This window comes from Neopelma chrysocephalum, unplaced genomic scaffold, assembly GCF_003984885.1.
Source record: "Neopelma chrysocephalum unplaced genomic scaffold, ASM398488v2 Primary Assembly neopelma1_23, whole genome shotgun sequence".
NCBI lineage: Eukaryota > Metazoa > Chordata > Aves > Passeriformes > Pipridae > Neopelma > Neopelma chrysocephalum.
In genome coordinates, this window is record NW_020897691.1 from 19,855,168 (window position 1) to 19,871,098 (window position 15,931).

The window sequence follows — 15,931 nt, forward strand, 5'->3', positions numbered from 1 at the left end:
TTTGGGCTCCCCTCTCCCGGCAGGCCCGTCCCTGCCAGCGGCCCGGTCGGCATGCCGGCAGACCCCCGGGGTCTGCTGCGGGAGGGAGCGGCTCCTCCCTCGGCGGGGAGGGCTGGGGGCGGCCGGCGCCGGGGTCTCCGCTCACTCTCTCCGGCTCCGCGCCCGAGGCGGACCCGGACCCACCGCCCAGGGCTCCTGCAGCCCCTCCCGGAGCGATGCCAGGGCCGCGGGCAGGCGGCGGCCCCGCGCCCGAGGCGGTGAGTGCGGGGGGCGGCGGGGCGGGGGTGCGGCGCGGGGCAGCCCCCCTCCTTCACGGGTGTTAGGGACGATGCTGGCTGCTGCCGGCGCAGGTGATTTGCGGATAGAGGCAGCTGAGGAACTGCCAGGGATCTGAGCCTGGTCCTGAATCTGGTAACAAGCGAACTCCGAGACTTCCCTCGTACCACTCTGGCGACGCGCCTCCCACGGCACTGGGCCGGTGCCGGACTGCTGGGCTCCGCCGGTTCGTGCTCTCAGCCCCGTAGGGCAGAGCTCTCCTTATCCCGAGAATGGGACCGCGGGAGCCGGGTGGTGTCAGGGTCAGACGAGCAGGGGCCAGGTCGATGTGCAGTTCCTAGCTGCTTGCCAGAGATGGAATTTAGAGACTGCTTGACGATATCACTGCACCGTCAGATTGCTCTGGTACCGTGTTAGGGCGGCAGAGTCCTGAAAAACAGAACAAACAAAACCCTCACCCACGAGTAAATGGACATTGGTTAAAATAAAACCGGGGAGGTTCTTGGCTATATCTGTGTGAGAGAGAGTTAAAAAGGATTGTGGGTTTGTGTTGTTGTTCTTCTTCTCTTTCTTCTTCTTATGGAGAGGTTTAACATCATTGCAAGAGACACGTTTCACATTAGTGCATGCTGTGAACTCTGTCCCACAGCACCTGGTAGTCTGGTATGAGCCCAGGACCAAAGCCTGGTCCCCCGGGGTGTCTCAGCTGCAGCGATCGCTCCAGTCAATAGGGAGAAAGGCCCCGGCCACCACCCATCGATTTCAAGACCAGAAGGGACCATTACATCATTTAGTCTGACCTCAGACAGGAGCAAGGTGCTGGCTGGGCTGGCTGGGAAACAAAAAGAAAACTGCAGAGGACTGAATCTCTGCACTGAGCTATGGCATTTCTTCATGGCATTATCAGCTTTGATAAATAGATTTTTCTGCTAAAAATGAGATTATTGGCAGGGGCTTTCTGCATGGATCCCTTACACAGAGATGCATGGATGATAACTAGAAGCTTCAGAGCTTCCAAATATAAAGCCTGGAAGAGTATTTTATGTGATAACTGATCTGGTTTTCCATTGTACCTCCTACTCTTCAAAACTAAGGCTGATGGCAGAAATGGATTATTTTCCAATGAGAAAGCACTTACTTAAAAAAAAAGAGTTAAGAGGAAATAAGAGAAACAATTAACAGTTACATTTTCTTCAAAGTTGTCTGTAGAAACACTGTAAAAAATTGAAAATTTCAGATATGCATATTTTTCTCTCTCTTCTTCCCATTTCTTTCTTTGTAATCTCTTTTGATTTTTCTGTTTCTGGTGAGAAAGTAGAGATTAAAAAAAAGAAAATAGTAGGTGATTATTTAGCGAAGAAAGTTGGGATGCTGGCTGCCCCAAGATCAATTTTTACTTAACTTTTTTCAAAAGTAACCTTTCAATATACATTGAAAAAAATTGCTACTTTCTTTAGACATAATACAGCCCCAGTACTCCCACCCATAGCATGAGGGTGGATTCGTCTTACTGCACTTTGATGCTTCACTTCTAGTTTTATAGATCTATTTTACTTAAGCCTGGTGCTTTCTCAGAATACCAGCAGTCTCTGAAAATGGAACAAGTCAGTACCAAATAAGGCTCTTCACCTTACATCCCACTGTTTCTGGTATTAACAATGTCCACAAACCCCTTGCATTGGCACAGGAACGGAGCATCACAAGGAAGTTCAGGCTGTGCTGGGACATGATCCCATGAGGCAAGAAGGGTGACTCAGTTCCACAATCCTGGGTATACATCAGTGCAGTGCACCATCTGCCACAGACCTCTGGGTCCTCCTGGGAGCTTGAGAAATGCATATCTACAGCAGACAGTCATGGATGTCTGGCTTGCGTGGTGTGGCAGAAAAAGGGACGACAGTGTTTGCGGTTAATGAGGTCCACTGCAAAGCTGCTTCCTGCAGTAATTTATTACCTTGGAAAGCAGGGGTGTGATGCCAGACAAATAACTGGCCCTGTGGGAGGTCAGGACACCAGGAAGGCAGGATCAGGAGGGTGGGAAGATGAGGGGGAGAACAACATCCCAGTACCACCACTGCTGTCTCCAGCAGCAATGCCCAGCAGAAGCTGGGGGGGAAGGGTCACAGCTGGGTCTTGGAGAGCCTTCAGCAAGGCCCCTGTGGAGGCTCTAAATCACACTGATTGCACAGTCAATAAAGAAAATCTCATCAGTCCCCATAACCAGGCTGTCAGCTTTTAAACCTATTTAGATAAAAATCTGTTTATTATTGTGTTGTTAGAAGTCCAGAATAAGTGCATTGACTCAAGTGATGTTAGTGCCACAACGTAGGAAAAGAGTTTTAATAGACCAGACAAAGGCAAATTCCAGTTTGATTTATTCTACATAAGCCTGGACCCACACCTTGGGATGGCTAGTTTAAATTGAGTACTGCTGCTGATTTCAGAGAGACCACTCTCTGCCCATGTTGATATAACTGAGACCAGAAATCCTCCTATTATGTAAATTTGTAATTTCTTTCCCAGCCTGCCTGATTGAGCTAAACCAACCCCTCACCTAAGGGAGTATCTGCAGGGCAGCTCTTGCTGGGTGCAGTGGGGCAGCAGAGCACCCAACAGATCCCAGAGGGTTCATGCCCTGGTCCATGAAGGACAAAGGAGATGGACAATGCCACCTATCTGTGTGCCACTGGGAAATACTTACAAAGGGCTGCCCATCTGAAATGTCAGCTAGTGAGACTGACTGTAGAAACAGCCAGGGCATGCACTAGTCAGGGTTTGCCTGCACTAATAGGTAAGAAGCACTTGAGAGTCCTCCCTGGCAATGCAGCATAATTATCTATAATCATTATAAAATTAGAATATCACACATAAACTGTTAAAGCCAACCCTGACACCTGCTTTGGCCCATGCCAAGTAGCACTGCCCTGCTCCACCACTGCCCTCTTTGAAGCAGCAACATCCTGGGCTGTTCCCAGTGGGGAGCAGAGCCCTGCCTCAGGATTAGCAGCACTGGCTACCACAGGCACAGCCTAAGCCATGAAACCAGCAGCATCTGCCTGTGGTGTGGTTTGGCAGTGCAGCACTTCCATGCTTCTTGTCCCCCCTTGCTGCTGACCTCAAGCGAGAGACAAAATTGGGAAGAGAATCAGGCAAAAGCTCATTTAATGACTCAGTGCCCTCAGGAGCCCCTTTTTCTTCCCTTTTTGGTGGTCTGATGTGCTGGGGTGGTCACAACTGCCCCTCCCCCAGCCTCCTCTGCATGTGCACATGCAAGATGTGGCCAGGAAAATGAAAGTCCCTGGGAATTTCATTGTGTACCCTGGGAAAAGCTGGTTGAGGAAGGCAGGTTTACCTGCCAGTACACCTCCTGGAAACTTCCTGGGCTTCCCTCCCTGCTTCTGCTTCTGGTGTCTCATGCAGTTTGGTTTAAGTGACTACTTAATGTGAACTGTGTGAAATATCTGTGTTTCTGCCAGTGATGGATTTTTTCAGGAGAAGAAGGAAGAACAGAAGTTTGCTGTTTTCACAAAGACTCTCACCTACTGTGGTGAAGGGGGCAGAGAGGCTTTTAGTTTGTCCTTAAGGATTGTAGAAGTATCTTTTGAGATGGGAGGGCATTTCTTAAAGTCACAAAGAAACAAAAGTCCAAGGTTTTAGAAATGGGATTAGTTTTCAGCTAGTGCTGGCTTTTGCTTGCTGAAGAATCTGGCCACCTAAAAGTCTCTTCAGATGGCAAAATCATGTCCCTATTTACACTCTTCCAGTGGCTTTTTGAATGAGTAAAAACAAGCAATGCATTTGCTCCTATAAACCAGCAGGGTGTAGTTAGCTCATCTGAGGAAGAATGACTGAATTCTGCATTTTCAGGGTTTTTTTGGTGAAGTAGAAAGGAGATTTGACTTCTCTGCCAGTTTCAAAAAGGAAATAATTTGGTGCCAGCATTGTTCAGCACTCTCAGTAACCTATATCCCACCACAGCCTGCAGAGAAGTGGGATATTTTTTAGACTTTCCCTCCTGGTTTTTTGGTTATGGTTGAGTCTTTGGGCAGCTCTCCTTGTAGGTGTCTGGGATGAAGCCCTTGTGTGGTGCATGTAGGTGATTTCCTTAAGCAAATGGCTCCCATGGAGTGCTTCTGAAATTCTACCATCTGCAGGTGCCATCCTTGTGTTATCTGCTGTGTGCCTCAGAATGAGAGCAGGTCACAGGCTAGAGTAAGAAGGGCTGGAGTTAAACTTGCGGCAGAAACTGTGATATCCTTCATGAAGCAAGCAGAGATTTCTGTTAAGTGGAGGAAAAAACCCTGAAGAGAGAAAGTATGATGTAACTGATAGTCAATACTGACAGAAATGTGATCAAATTCTCCCAGCTCTTGGAGCACAGGGCAAAGTTAATTTGTCTTCTCTGCACCTGCTGCAGTTTTTCAATAAAAATCACACTTAGTTTTTTTCCACCAAAGTAGTGGCAACACTTGGCAATAAAGTGTTTCTTCATGACATAACATTATTTGGTTCAATAAATCAAATAATAAATCCCTTGTATTTGGAGTGTGAGGAGGTACATCAGGTATGATATTTTCACTGGTGTCAAAATGTGCGTGTGTGTATATATGTAACTTGAAATATATAGCTCATTTAATCTTGGCTATATGCACTTAATAGATGAAATTGTGGCAACTCTAGAACAACAGGAATAACAGCAATAGGAATAATTTGCTTTACACTGGTTTGGGGAGAGGAACAAACCCATTCTTCCCTGCAGTGCAGCACTATTTCCTCGCCATCCTGGTGGCATATTGATCCAGGCACCATGAGCATCATGCTGCCACCACCTGTAACCCCCATCCCACCCTGGGTGGCAGTTGGGAAGATTGTGTTTCCCTGAGCAGCTCGTGCCTGCTCTGCAGAGAGTGTGCCTGGCTGATCCTAGGCAGATTCAGAAAAGGTTCCCAGCCAACCTTTTGGAGCCATGTGATGGCAGATGTTGCACCAGATGAAGAAACTAGTTTCTGCCCTCCCATGTGCATCTTGTTTGGGAGTCTGAACTGCACAGTCCTTGTGGGTTTAAATGGAGGCAGGATGACAGACAACACTGAGAGTTCTATAAGCTGATGTGGTCAGTGCTCATGATACAAGGGAGTAAGCTGGGGAGAAAATGGGCCTCTGCCTGGGTCAGGATTGATCCTCACTTCCCCTGCAGGGTGCAGATATTTCCCTTGCTGTATCACTAGGCTAGTGTTTTATTCTGACACTGCAAAACCTGTGATGGATAGACCATGCCTTCCACACAAATGCTATTTTAAACTGGACCTGGAGGACTACCCCCAGCCAGAGTCCCGATGGGCTCAAGCATGAGGACAACACCCTACAGCATCTTAGGAGAATAACCTTTTCCCAAAACACTTTTAACTCCATGAGCTCTGAAGTGACTGCTGTGAGAGCAGCGCAGGCTTTGTTACGTACTAACCTTCTGTTGAGCAGCTGAGTGTAGAAGAACTTCTGGTAATAATGAGTCAACACTTATCAAAGAAAAGACCTGCTGCTCCGATAAAAGACTCATGTACATAGTAAGCAATTTCGGTGTTCATTTCTTTGACTTCTGATTGTGTAAATTTAGATATTTGTAAAAGGTAGGCAGCAAAAAGGGCCATGATAGTACAGGTAGGAACAAGCATTGCCTTCAGAAACCAGATCCTCTGCAGGTATGAAGCAGTCTCACCTACTTCTGTCACACAAATTCCCACATCCAGAGAGGCCACGGGATTAAATATACCAGTGTCAAACTGGTATAAACCAGGAGTAAATACACAAGGCCACTCCTGTCTTTCACTCTTCCTAGCAGAAAGTAGTTTTCTAATATCTCAAAGCAGTGCTGCTGCAGCTTCATGGTCATGCCTACCAGCACCTTTCCCTGCAGCCAGAGCAAGGTGACTTCTGCTGCTGCTGCTTTACTTTTTTTTGGTAATAACAACTGGGAACATCACTCATGTCCTCTGGGAAACTGCATTTGCTATTTTCGGTTACATGGACTGGGACATCATAGGGGTGGTCTCAGCCAGATGGACTCCCCATCATCCTTCACAGGGCTTCATCTCTGACACCTTCAGGGAGGACACTGTGCCTGCCCTTTGTGCTGGGCTGGTTTGCACTGACTTGGTGAGATCTTGGTAGAGAAGATTTGCAGACCCCAGCAGCAAGGCTTGTTTGCTATTTTAAACCGCACGGAATGGTATGCTGCTAACAAACTTTCAGGAGTAAACATTGAGAGTTAGAGGTAAAAGCTGCTGAAATTCTGATGAATCTGAAACAAAGTTCAATAAAAAGCAGATGGTGTTTTTAATCATTCTTTTTCCGCTCAGTAAATGAGGCCAAATGTTCAGAAAGTTCTCTGTAAATATATCACCCTGCTTTTCAAGTATCTCAAAGAAATACTGTAAATATGACTTTAATAAGACAGGCATCCCCCAAAGGGTGATAACCTGCCCTTTATAGGCCTCATGTCAACACTTGGCAGCAAGGAGTCATTTCTTGACTCTGATGCTCCTCTGTTGTGTCACTTGTTCCTAAAATAGCCTTGTTCCTTAGCACTCATGCTTGTGTTCAGATAGTGAGCAGCCACACAGAACCTGCTGTCCCAAAGCACAGATTTCAGGGATTTTAGGTCTTTAAGAGGCAGGGAGCTCCTCCATGGATTTGCAGGAGGCAGCTTACCCACTTCTTATTGAAACCAACTTGGTTGCCTCTGCATGCTGGGCTCACTAACAGCAGCCTCCTCTCACCTTGCATTACAGAGTGTGGGGGTCTGTATCCATCCCATCTGCTCCACAGGCCTTTCAGAGTCAGTGCAGAGAAATGAGCACTTCTGGGAAAGGACATGACTACTCTTCTCCCAGGCTGGCTGCAGAAGCGGGGAGGGAAGAATGGTGCCCTGCAAGTGTCCATGTCTCCCCACTGCCCGTAAAAGGAGCTCAGGTTGAGCAGCCACTGTTGTGCTGAGGTTGCTCTAATTTAGGCAGACACCTACCAGGGTGCCTCAGCTGGTGGCCCCAGGGCTTTGCCTACAGTGCTGCAACTGTGCACCTGCCTTGGCCAGTGCTGCTGAGCCTGGCTGGCTCTATGGGGCAGCAGCTGTTGTGCCAACCACTGTGAGAGTCGGAGCCTTGCCACTTGAGGGGAAATTTGGCAGCATCCAGGATTTAGGAGCACAAACAGACTTTATCCTCCTCCCATATACACTTTGTAGCAATGACTTCTATAAATGCTCAAATCCCTCACCTTTGTGGGAGCTTTGCTGGAGGATGGGAACTGATAACAAACTCATTCTTGCTTTCAGCCCCTCAAGACTGTTCCTTCCCGCCGGTGTTCAGCACCATCGCTCTTATTCAGCAAAGGTTTGAGAAAGCCATGGTTGCCTTCAGCCAGGTATGTACATCGAGTGCCTGCACAGATGTTTGATGCCAAGGGGCAAGGCGGTACACCTTGGCTTGCCCATGCATATATCATATGGTGCTGCTGTCAGTGTCCTGCACTAGAGGACCTCAGGCCAGTAGCAGATGTGGGAGTGCACGTGTGGTGCCTGGGGCAGCTGAGCTGGCAGAATCGTGAGTTCAGTGGGGGCTGCTGTTATAGAGGGGATGGAGGAGAGAGTTGGTGGGAACTGTCCTTCCTGGCATTGGTCCCAGCTGCTTTTCTCTCCCTCCCACCAGGCCTGTGTGAGCCCAGCAGTACTTGAGCATCTTTCCTCCATCTCTCCCATCTCATGCCAAGGACTGCTAGTGCTGGCTCCTTGTTCACATTAGTTTTGGCTTGTTTTGTTGAGAAGCTTCCATTGGCAGTTTTCCCTGAAATGCATTTAGATTCTTTATTTTCCTGCTGTTTTTCTTTTGAGTAGCAAAGCCTTTAAAACAAGCAGAAGAGTTGGCTGTGATAGCCTTATTTTGCTACAGGTCACAGCATACCTACAAAAGCCAATGGGAAGTACCTGCTGATATTAGTGGCAGTGACTCCTTCCTTTATTGAACTGATTTCTAATAAGCAGAACACTGCTATTTGAGCTGCAGCTACTTCACTGCAAAGTCCTGACTTCCCTTCTAATAGACACAGTGCAGTTAGTCAAACAGCGCTGCTAGCTGGGCATGGTGGTGTTGCAAGTAGGCTTATTATGTATTTAAAACAAACTCTTTCAGGGAAAAGGCAGGAAGGGCATCAGTATCTTGGGTCTTCAGGTGCCGAAAGTCCAAGTCCTTGAGCATTCTTTACATGGGGAGTGGGGCAAGTCGTGCTGTATGAGCCCTTACTCATTAATTATTCTTTGGTTATATCTCTCTTCAGAGAGAGCACATTTTTTTCATTCGTTTCTTGACATGAACATCAGGAGCTGTCAGACTGTGAGAAAGGCTGAGTTTAACACATTTTTCTTTTGCTGAAAACATTCCCGATTGAAGTCTGTGCAGTGGCTCTGTGTGACACCTCCTGGCTTTTCATACAGCTCCATCTCAGAGCCCAGAATCATCCAACAGCCAGGGGGACAAGTGGAACTCAAATACTGAACAAGCACTCACTGCTCTGTTTTCTTTGATGCCATAATTTGCTAGGTGTTACAAGTGAAAAATACTATCACACACCCCACTCCACAAGTGCTACAAACTCCAGCAGCCTGCAGGAAAAGAAAGGCTGTTGATGTCTCTATAAGAAGGAGACAGCAGCATCCCTGTGTTAGCTGGTGATGGGAGATCAGCTGGAGGGGCAGTTGTGTCCCTTGTCCAGCCCTGAGTCCCTGCCTCCTCCAACCTCTGGCTTTGGCTTTCAGAGCTGTGTCTGTGTGGAACAGACCATGCTGGGCAGGAAAGTAGTCCCAGTGCCTCATTCCCCCTTTGTGCTCAGTATGGTCCATTTCTGCAGGGAGATAGCATTTACCAAGAGCACAGAGCAAACCCTGTGGTGTAATCCACGTTGTTGCTGGAACCGTCAGATAATTTGCAGCTAGTGCCAGCACCTAATTTGTCTGTGCCCTGGGTGTATGGAAGAGGGAGGTGTGCTCTGGCAACCTCAGATTTTATTGCTGCCTCCCTTTGCACCAAGCCTTGCCTTCATAGTGGTCTCTGGGCAGCGTGGGCAGAAGGGCTGTGATGGTTTTCACACTCTTGGCAGCTTGCTCCCCTGGGTGGCTGCCTGCTTAGCCTATCCCTTGAGTTGATGTTAATCCTAATAGCCTGGGTAGAGCCCCAGCTGCTTCACTGGCACATGCCTGACAGCACTAATGGCCATAAAGGCCTTGAATCAGCTCATCTCACAAAATGATGTATCATTTCCACTGAATACACTGAAATCAATGAATAGACAAAACCTCTGAGGTGCAGAAAAGGCTCATGTGAAAGTCAGGTTAAACCAAGCTTCCTTTGTGCTGCACACACAGTCCTTCCCTGAGACCTCACACCTCGTGACCAAGCCACTGGTGGCTTCACCATGACATGAAGCAATGGAAAAGGCCCACAAAGCCCAATGGAAAGAGATTTTTGTGTGTGTGATCAGCACAAACTAATCAGCCTTTAAATGAAAAATGTCTTTTGTATTTCAAAAAACGTTGCCATCTTGGGGAACACTCCAGACTTGCTGCCTGCAGACACAGCCTAGAGCCCCTGAATCTATAGAAGCATAAATAGAAAAGCCTCCATTACACTTAATAGAAGGAAAACTGTCACAAGGTGGAATCATTATGAGTAACCCACCTTCATAAAGTTGTCACCTTTCAGGATTGAGAGGAGTCAGAGATGGAATATTCCCTGGTTTTTTTTCTGTGCAGGCAGTAACCTATACAAATACCACAGAGCACTTACTGGTGCATTACTCTTCATAGCCACTATACAGCGAGGATGAATTTCACATGGGGGGCGATAGCCTTTGTGATTTGGTTGCCACACCTGTGAGCCATCCGGTACTGACTGTTCCCAGTCTAAATGGTGATTTTTTTTTCCTCTCCCCTACAGAAGTTCACAAACAACCAGACTGGGCTAATGCAGGTGAATGTAGTAACTGAACCATAAGTCATTTCCAGAAAATTAATGAATTTATTATCCTGCCGATTCAACTATCTAGAAACTAGTTCTCTCCAGCCCTCAAACCAATTCCTGCTTGCAGCAGCATGCAGGATACACTCTAATCAACTACTGCAGTTCTAGACATTGAGTGAAGAGTTGGCTCATGAGAAAAAGTCACTGAAGTGTCTGCTTTCTGAACCTACCGAGCAACTATCAGTAGCATTAGGAAAAGATAACAAGGATAATCATATGGTTACTTTCTAGTTGTTAACCAACAGGCCAATCAGAAATCCTTTGGATTTATGTTGGAAAACTATCAGGAAGTGACAAACTTCAGGAAGTAAGTAGGGCAGACCTTTTGCTTTAAAGCACACAGCCTTCATAGCAAACTGAGACCCTGAAGAAACATATTCCTTGGGATGTTGTCTAGAGGACAATTTCTGACTGCTGATGTTTATTTTTGTACCAGGCATCTTCTGTACTCTGAGGCTGAGTTTGTGTATTTCTCATTGAATTCTAACTTCATTGACCACTCCTGGCAGTGAAGACATTAAACAAGGTGCATCCTCTTCTAATATTTATGGGGACAGGATTCCTACCCCCACAGGTTTTTTACTGAATTTTCCACTGATGTCATGTTGAAGAGGTCAGTGGACCCAGACCAACTCTCGCCATGACTGCAGATGCAACTGCACAAGGTGAGAGGAGCAGTGTACTGAAGACAACTGGCTTTCAGGAGAGTTAAGCAAATCTGATCTGCAGCTCTTATTATGACATTTGGGAAAGTCATTTAATTAACAACTGTCTTGATTTCCAACCTGATAATGAAGCTAGCACTACATTTCCTTGTGGAGGGAAATTTGTTTGGCGGATTCTTTGCACTGATAGAACAAGGAGTGAGGGAGCTTGGGCTTGGTGTGGTGTTTTCTGTCTTGCCCTGGCTCCTTCTCTTGCCCAGGCAGCCGGGTCTGAGCAGGGAGGCACAGCATGTACTGAACTCTCCTACAGAGATGCTGGATCTCATCCCAAAACTGGAGATCTGATTCCTGTCATCATGCAACCACATTTATTTGCCTTTTATTCTTGCCATGCCAAGCTGAGAAAGCTCAGGGAAGTATCTGCAGAGATGCAGAGGGGATGAGTCATGCAGAGTCTGGTGGCTGACAGCAGAGACCCTTGTGTGGAAGGCTGTGATTAAAGGAGGTGGGAGGGTTTCTTGCTGGCCACAGGACTGGAGTGGGCAGGTGTCAATGAGACAAGTGAAGGTTATTGCAAAGCACAGTCTCTGAAGGTGAAGTCAGTGAGGTTGCTGGTAACACTGCGGAGTTTTATGGGTCAGCTTGAAGCTTCAGTTTCCTTTCCATACCCTCCTACTACTTTTTGACAGCCATGCTACTCCTGCCCTTCACTTTTTCTCTTCATTCACTTTTACTCACTTCCATTTTTCACCCTTTGTGTGCTTATACTAGCTAAATGCTTTAGCTCCCTTGTTTCACTACCTGACGATAGTAATGTGAGTTTTCTTTCATAGGCAGGATGATGGGAAATTAATGAATAAAGAAGTAATACTATCATAGCACCAGCCATGTGGAAGCCTAGTGGGCAGGGTGTTGCTTTTAGGGGAAGAGTAGGCATCCACCCCCTGCTCTAGTTCAGTTTACCATCAGCATGACATTTCACCTCTCTGCACCACAAGTCCCCATCTGTAAAATGGGGTTAATAATGCTACCTTTCCTCACAGGAATATGGTGATAAAAGGAGTAGTTAAGAACTCAACACAGTGATGGGGCTGATTCATTTGGAGGTAGGCATAAGACAATCAGGAACTGCAGAGGTCTGGAGCAAATCCAAAAGATGAGTTTTTCTCAGAGTAAGACTTATCCCTTTATTAACTCTTAGCATAACAGGACTCTGATCTATGTGGGATCCCTCTTTTTTATAATGAAAGTAATGAGTGAAAATACTTCATATTAATCGGGAGCAATTTCCTTGGGAAAGAGTTTTGTGAAAACAGACCTATTTATAAACACATAATAATGTACCCAGCTTCTCGCACGGGTTGGTTCAAAACAATTCATAGAAATTGTTCCAATGAGAAACTCAGAGGCTGGCTGTCATTATTATAGGAGGTGTCTGCTTTCTTTGGAAAACACAACATTTGTGTTGAAAAAAAGCAACACTAAAAATATCACCCAAACTAAAAAGGTTCTCTCTGGGAAAAATATGTCATCGTTGTTTTTAGAGACCTTAAAACTTTCATTCTACCTATTCTCTAACTTTCATGTGAGCTCTAGAAACTTGGCCTGTGTGACTCCTCTTTGTGCTTTTGATAAATTATAGTCTTACGAAAGCTGCAATCTGAATGTATTCAATGAACACTAAAAACATGGTTTTGACACCAGGAAAGTTAAGCGTGTTTTGAAACATTATCGACCTGACACTGGTTGATACCACTACACACAAATAGGTGACTCCAAGACCAGTCATTGTGAGCTATGATCAGATAAGTTCAACGTGGTAAACTGGGAGCTGAGGCATCTCCCCTACAGGGACCAGCCTGCAGAACCCACACTGCTGCATGACAAGAGCTGTCCAGGTTGCAGTGGATCAGCCCATCAAGGCATACATGAAGCTTTAAAATGACTGGAGGGACTTCAGGTGTTACTGCCTTGTTCCTAATTGTCATCATTCCCTGTCTGGAAGTTATAGACAGCAGCAAAAGCTGGTGGGTGGTAACTCACAGCTCTGGTACAATTCTGCTACTTCTATATTATGATGCTGCATGATGGGGTTCAAAGTAAGCTGGAGATTTCCCACTGGAGAAAACCTCAGAGTTGTTCTATTGCTCTATTTCACCTGCAGACTGGTGGGACCAGAATGCTCATCATGTGGCCAGTGACAAGCAGCATCCAGCTGCTGGGAAGTGGCTGCTGCCCTCATAGATGCTGAAACGAATGGTTATTCTACACAGGGCAGAATCTGTGCTTCCACCAACACATCTTGTTTAAAACAGTAAAACTTTTATTAGGTGTCCACGCATCAGTTGTAATCAGCTTATCTCTAAATAGCTAATAATTTCACTTTACTTGTAAATGAAACTCTGAGGCAAGCCAGAAAAGGTTTTCATGACCTTTCTGCATATACACAGCTATTCCCATCTATGTGCCACAAGAAATATGCAGCGGCACATGCAATGTTGCTTCTGGACACACCTGAATGCATCAGCACTGTAGACATCTGGGCAAACTTTATTCAGAAATGTCCAATGGTGCTCATGGGATGCTTTTAGAATACAGGATTCTGCATTTTTAAAAAAATGTTGCACCTAGAGAAGACATCAAAAGCATGGGGGCTTCAGTGCTGTGGCCCTGTTAAAAGACAGGTCTGAGAAGAGATAGCCTCAAACTGAGAGATTCACTGAGGAAAATCAGAAGCATTGCATTGTGGACTAATTAGCACCCATGACAGCTAACATCCTGTCTGCTGGTGGAAAGGAAACACGCTGTGGGCGTCCCAAGGCTGACATTCATGTCTGTCATTTCCCCCATATTGCTGTCACAGGGTGGGCAGTACAGCTGCCAGTGTGCTGCCTTGCAGACCACTGGCACCCTGGGCCAGCAGGCAGACATGTGGCTGGAATAGGGGTCTGGGGAGAGCAGCATTGCTCTGATAGGGGTGCAGTCTGACTGGGAGAGGGCCCCACTCTGATGCCTCCCCCTACTACCATCCCTTCTGCCTCAGCAGTTTTCTGCATGGCATTTGAGGCTGCACTCGGAATTCTTGCAAAGGCACATACAGCCCATTAACATTCAGGAGGTCCTGTGCTCCTGAACCTGCCAGGAGTGCTGGTAACCCTGGCCATTGCTGGTGATGCCTTCAGAGCCTCCATCCAGGACCTCCCCATGTTTGGCAGCATGAGGCAGCCCACAGAGGTCTCCTGCCAACACATCATCAGCCCTGTGCTCGCCAGGGCACCTGCTCTGCTAGCAAATAAGATGCTGTCATGGACTTTCCCCATCGCTGGCACAGGATCATTCCTCTCAGAAGTTGTTCAGGTGTTCCCAACACAGCCCTATCCAGGACAGTTAGCCCTTGCCAGCAGCTCCTTGACACAATCCGGAAACTGGCACAAGCTGGCTGTCCCCAGCAGACGGCTTGGATGAGGTCTTCTTGCTTGGCAGCAAAGATGTGGACTGCCCTGTGCCAGGTCATCCCAGAGCCAGCTTGTGCAATGTGCCAGCATTGCCATGGCCAGTGTTTGGCATCTCCCCAGTAACCGGGTGAGAACACTATGAAGGACCACTCGCTGCTCTGAGTCCAGGACATGGGCAGGGCCCAGCCATGCCAGCAACTGCAGCCCAGGTCTCTTTAGCTCCCTTTTCCACTCTGCAAACACACTTTCTCCCCATTCATTTCATAGATAAGACCTGGGTGTGAGACTCCCTGGTGCTGTGAAAGCACTCCATAGGCTATGTCCACCATAACAGCAGTGTCTGCTTCCTCTAACTGGGGCTGCCCAGTGTGGCACCTCGGCCCTTGAGCAGGTCTCGTAGGATGCTCCTTGAGTAGCCCTGGCACATGGCTGGTTTTGGGGCACATGGAACAACCTCAGCTTCCTCACAGATCCTGAAGACTTTCACCTTGGCTACCTGCAGTGCTCTCCCCTGTAGGGTGGAAAGTTTCTTACCAAGCATGGAGGTAAAGCTGTTACCTCTTGGAAGGCATAGCACAGGACCTTTCTATGTTTCCTCTGTGTGCAAAGCACTGGCAGCAGATACTCTCCATGGCAGCCAGGTGCCCTGCCCTGCTGGCTGTCCTGGAGACAGCTCCCATCACCTTGGCTGGTCCATGGAGAGAAGATCAGGGGAAAGTGCTGAACACTGGGCAGAAGACCTTTGGTAATGAAACCAGGCAGAAGGAGTAGGAACAAGCTAGAAAATGTCTCCCCTCCTCAGCCTGACAGGAAGTCCCCAGCCCTGTACTCACAATGGGTTGTTACTGTGACTGGGAGAGCAGGGGGACTGCTAACACCAGCACAGAAACTGCCTATCCAGCCCAGGGAGGAGCATTTCAAAACTGCAAATTGCACCTGGAAAAAGCAAGAAATTGCACCAGCAAGAAGCAAGGAAAAAGCATATACCTCTCTTGTGGCATTCCTTGAGGAGTTTCCTATGAGTCCACTCAGTTCAGCTGGATAAATGTGATTTCCAGCTGCAGGATTCTGAGGCAAAGATGGGACAGATAATTAGTCTTTTGCACTAATTGAGGGTGCCTGTATCTCAAGCCTGGCTGTGCAGACCCATGTGCAGACAGCAGCTGTGTGCCAACCCCCCTGCCCTGGGGAGCAGCAGCCCCTATGGAAGCCCAGACCCACACCCAACCACCCACCTTCATTTCTGTGTCTTCTCAGCTCTGGGGTGAAGGGTCAAATAATCACAAACACAGAAGATTCTTTCTCTAAAGCATCTTGAGAGCCTGAATGACTTTTGCACTTGGGACTTAGTGATGGCAGCCCATAGGCTTTTTGGAGAGGATGTCCCTGTCCATCTCCATATTCCTGTTCCCTGGGTTCATCTAGCCCTGGCTTGCACAGCCCTGCTTCAGCTATGTGTCTCCAAGTC

The 15,931-nt window shown here is 47.3% G+C and overlaps 1 protein-coding gene across 2 annotated transcripts in view; it reads left to right on the forward strand.

The window, feature by feature from the left end:
- Positions 1-188: 188 nt before the first annotated feature.
- The window catches only part of LOC113970397 (T-cell activation Rho GTPase-activating protein-like), a 52,160-nt gene continuing 36,417 nt past the window's right edge, over positions 189-15,931 (forward strand). The window contains exons 1-2 of one of the 2 annotated variants that reach the window (XM_027689291.1): positions 189-257; positions 7,607-7,695. In XM_027689291.1, coding sequence (XP_027545092.1) covers positions 216-257; positions 7,607-7,695 — 131 coding nt within the window. In that variant the 5' untranslated portion in view covers positions 189-215. The remainder of the gene's footprint in view (positions 258-7,606; positions 7,696-15,931) is intronic. The other variant, XM_027689283.1, reaches the window with a different exon arrangement.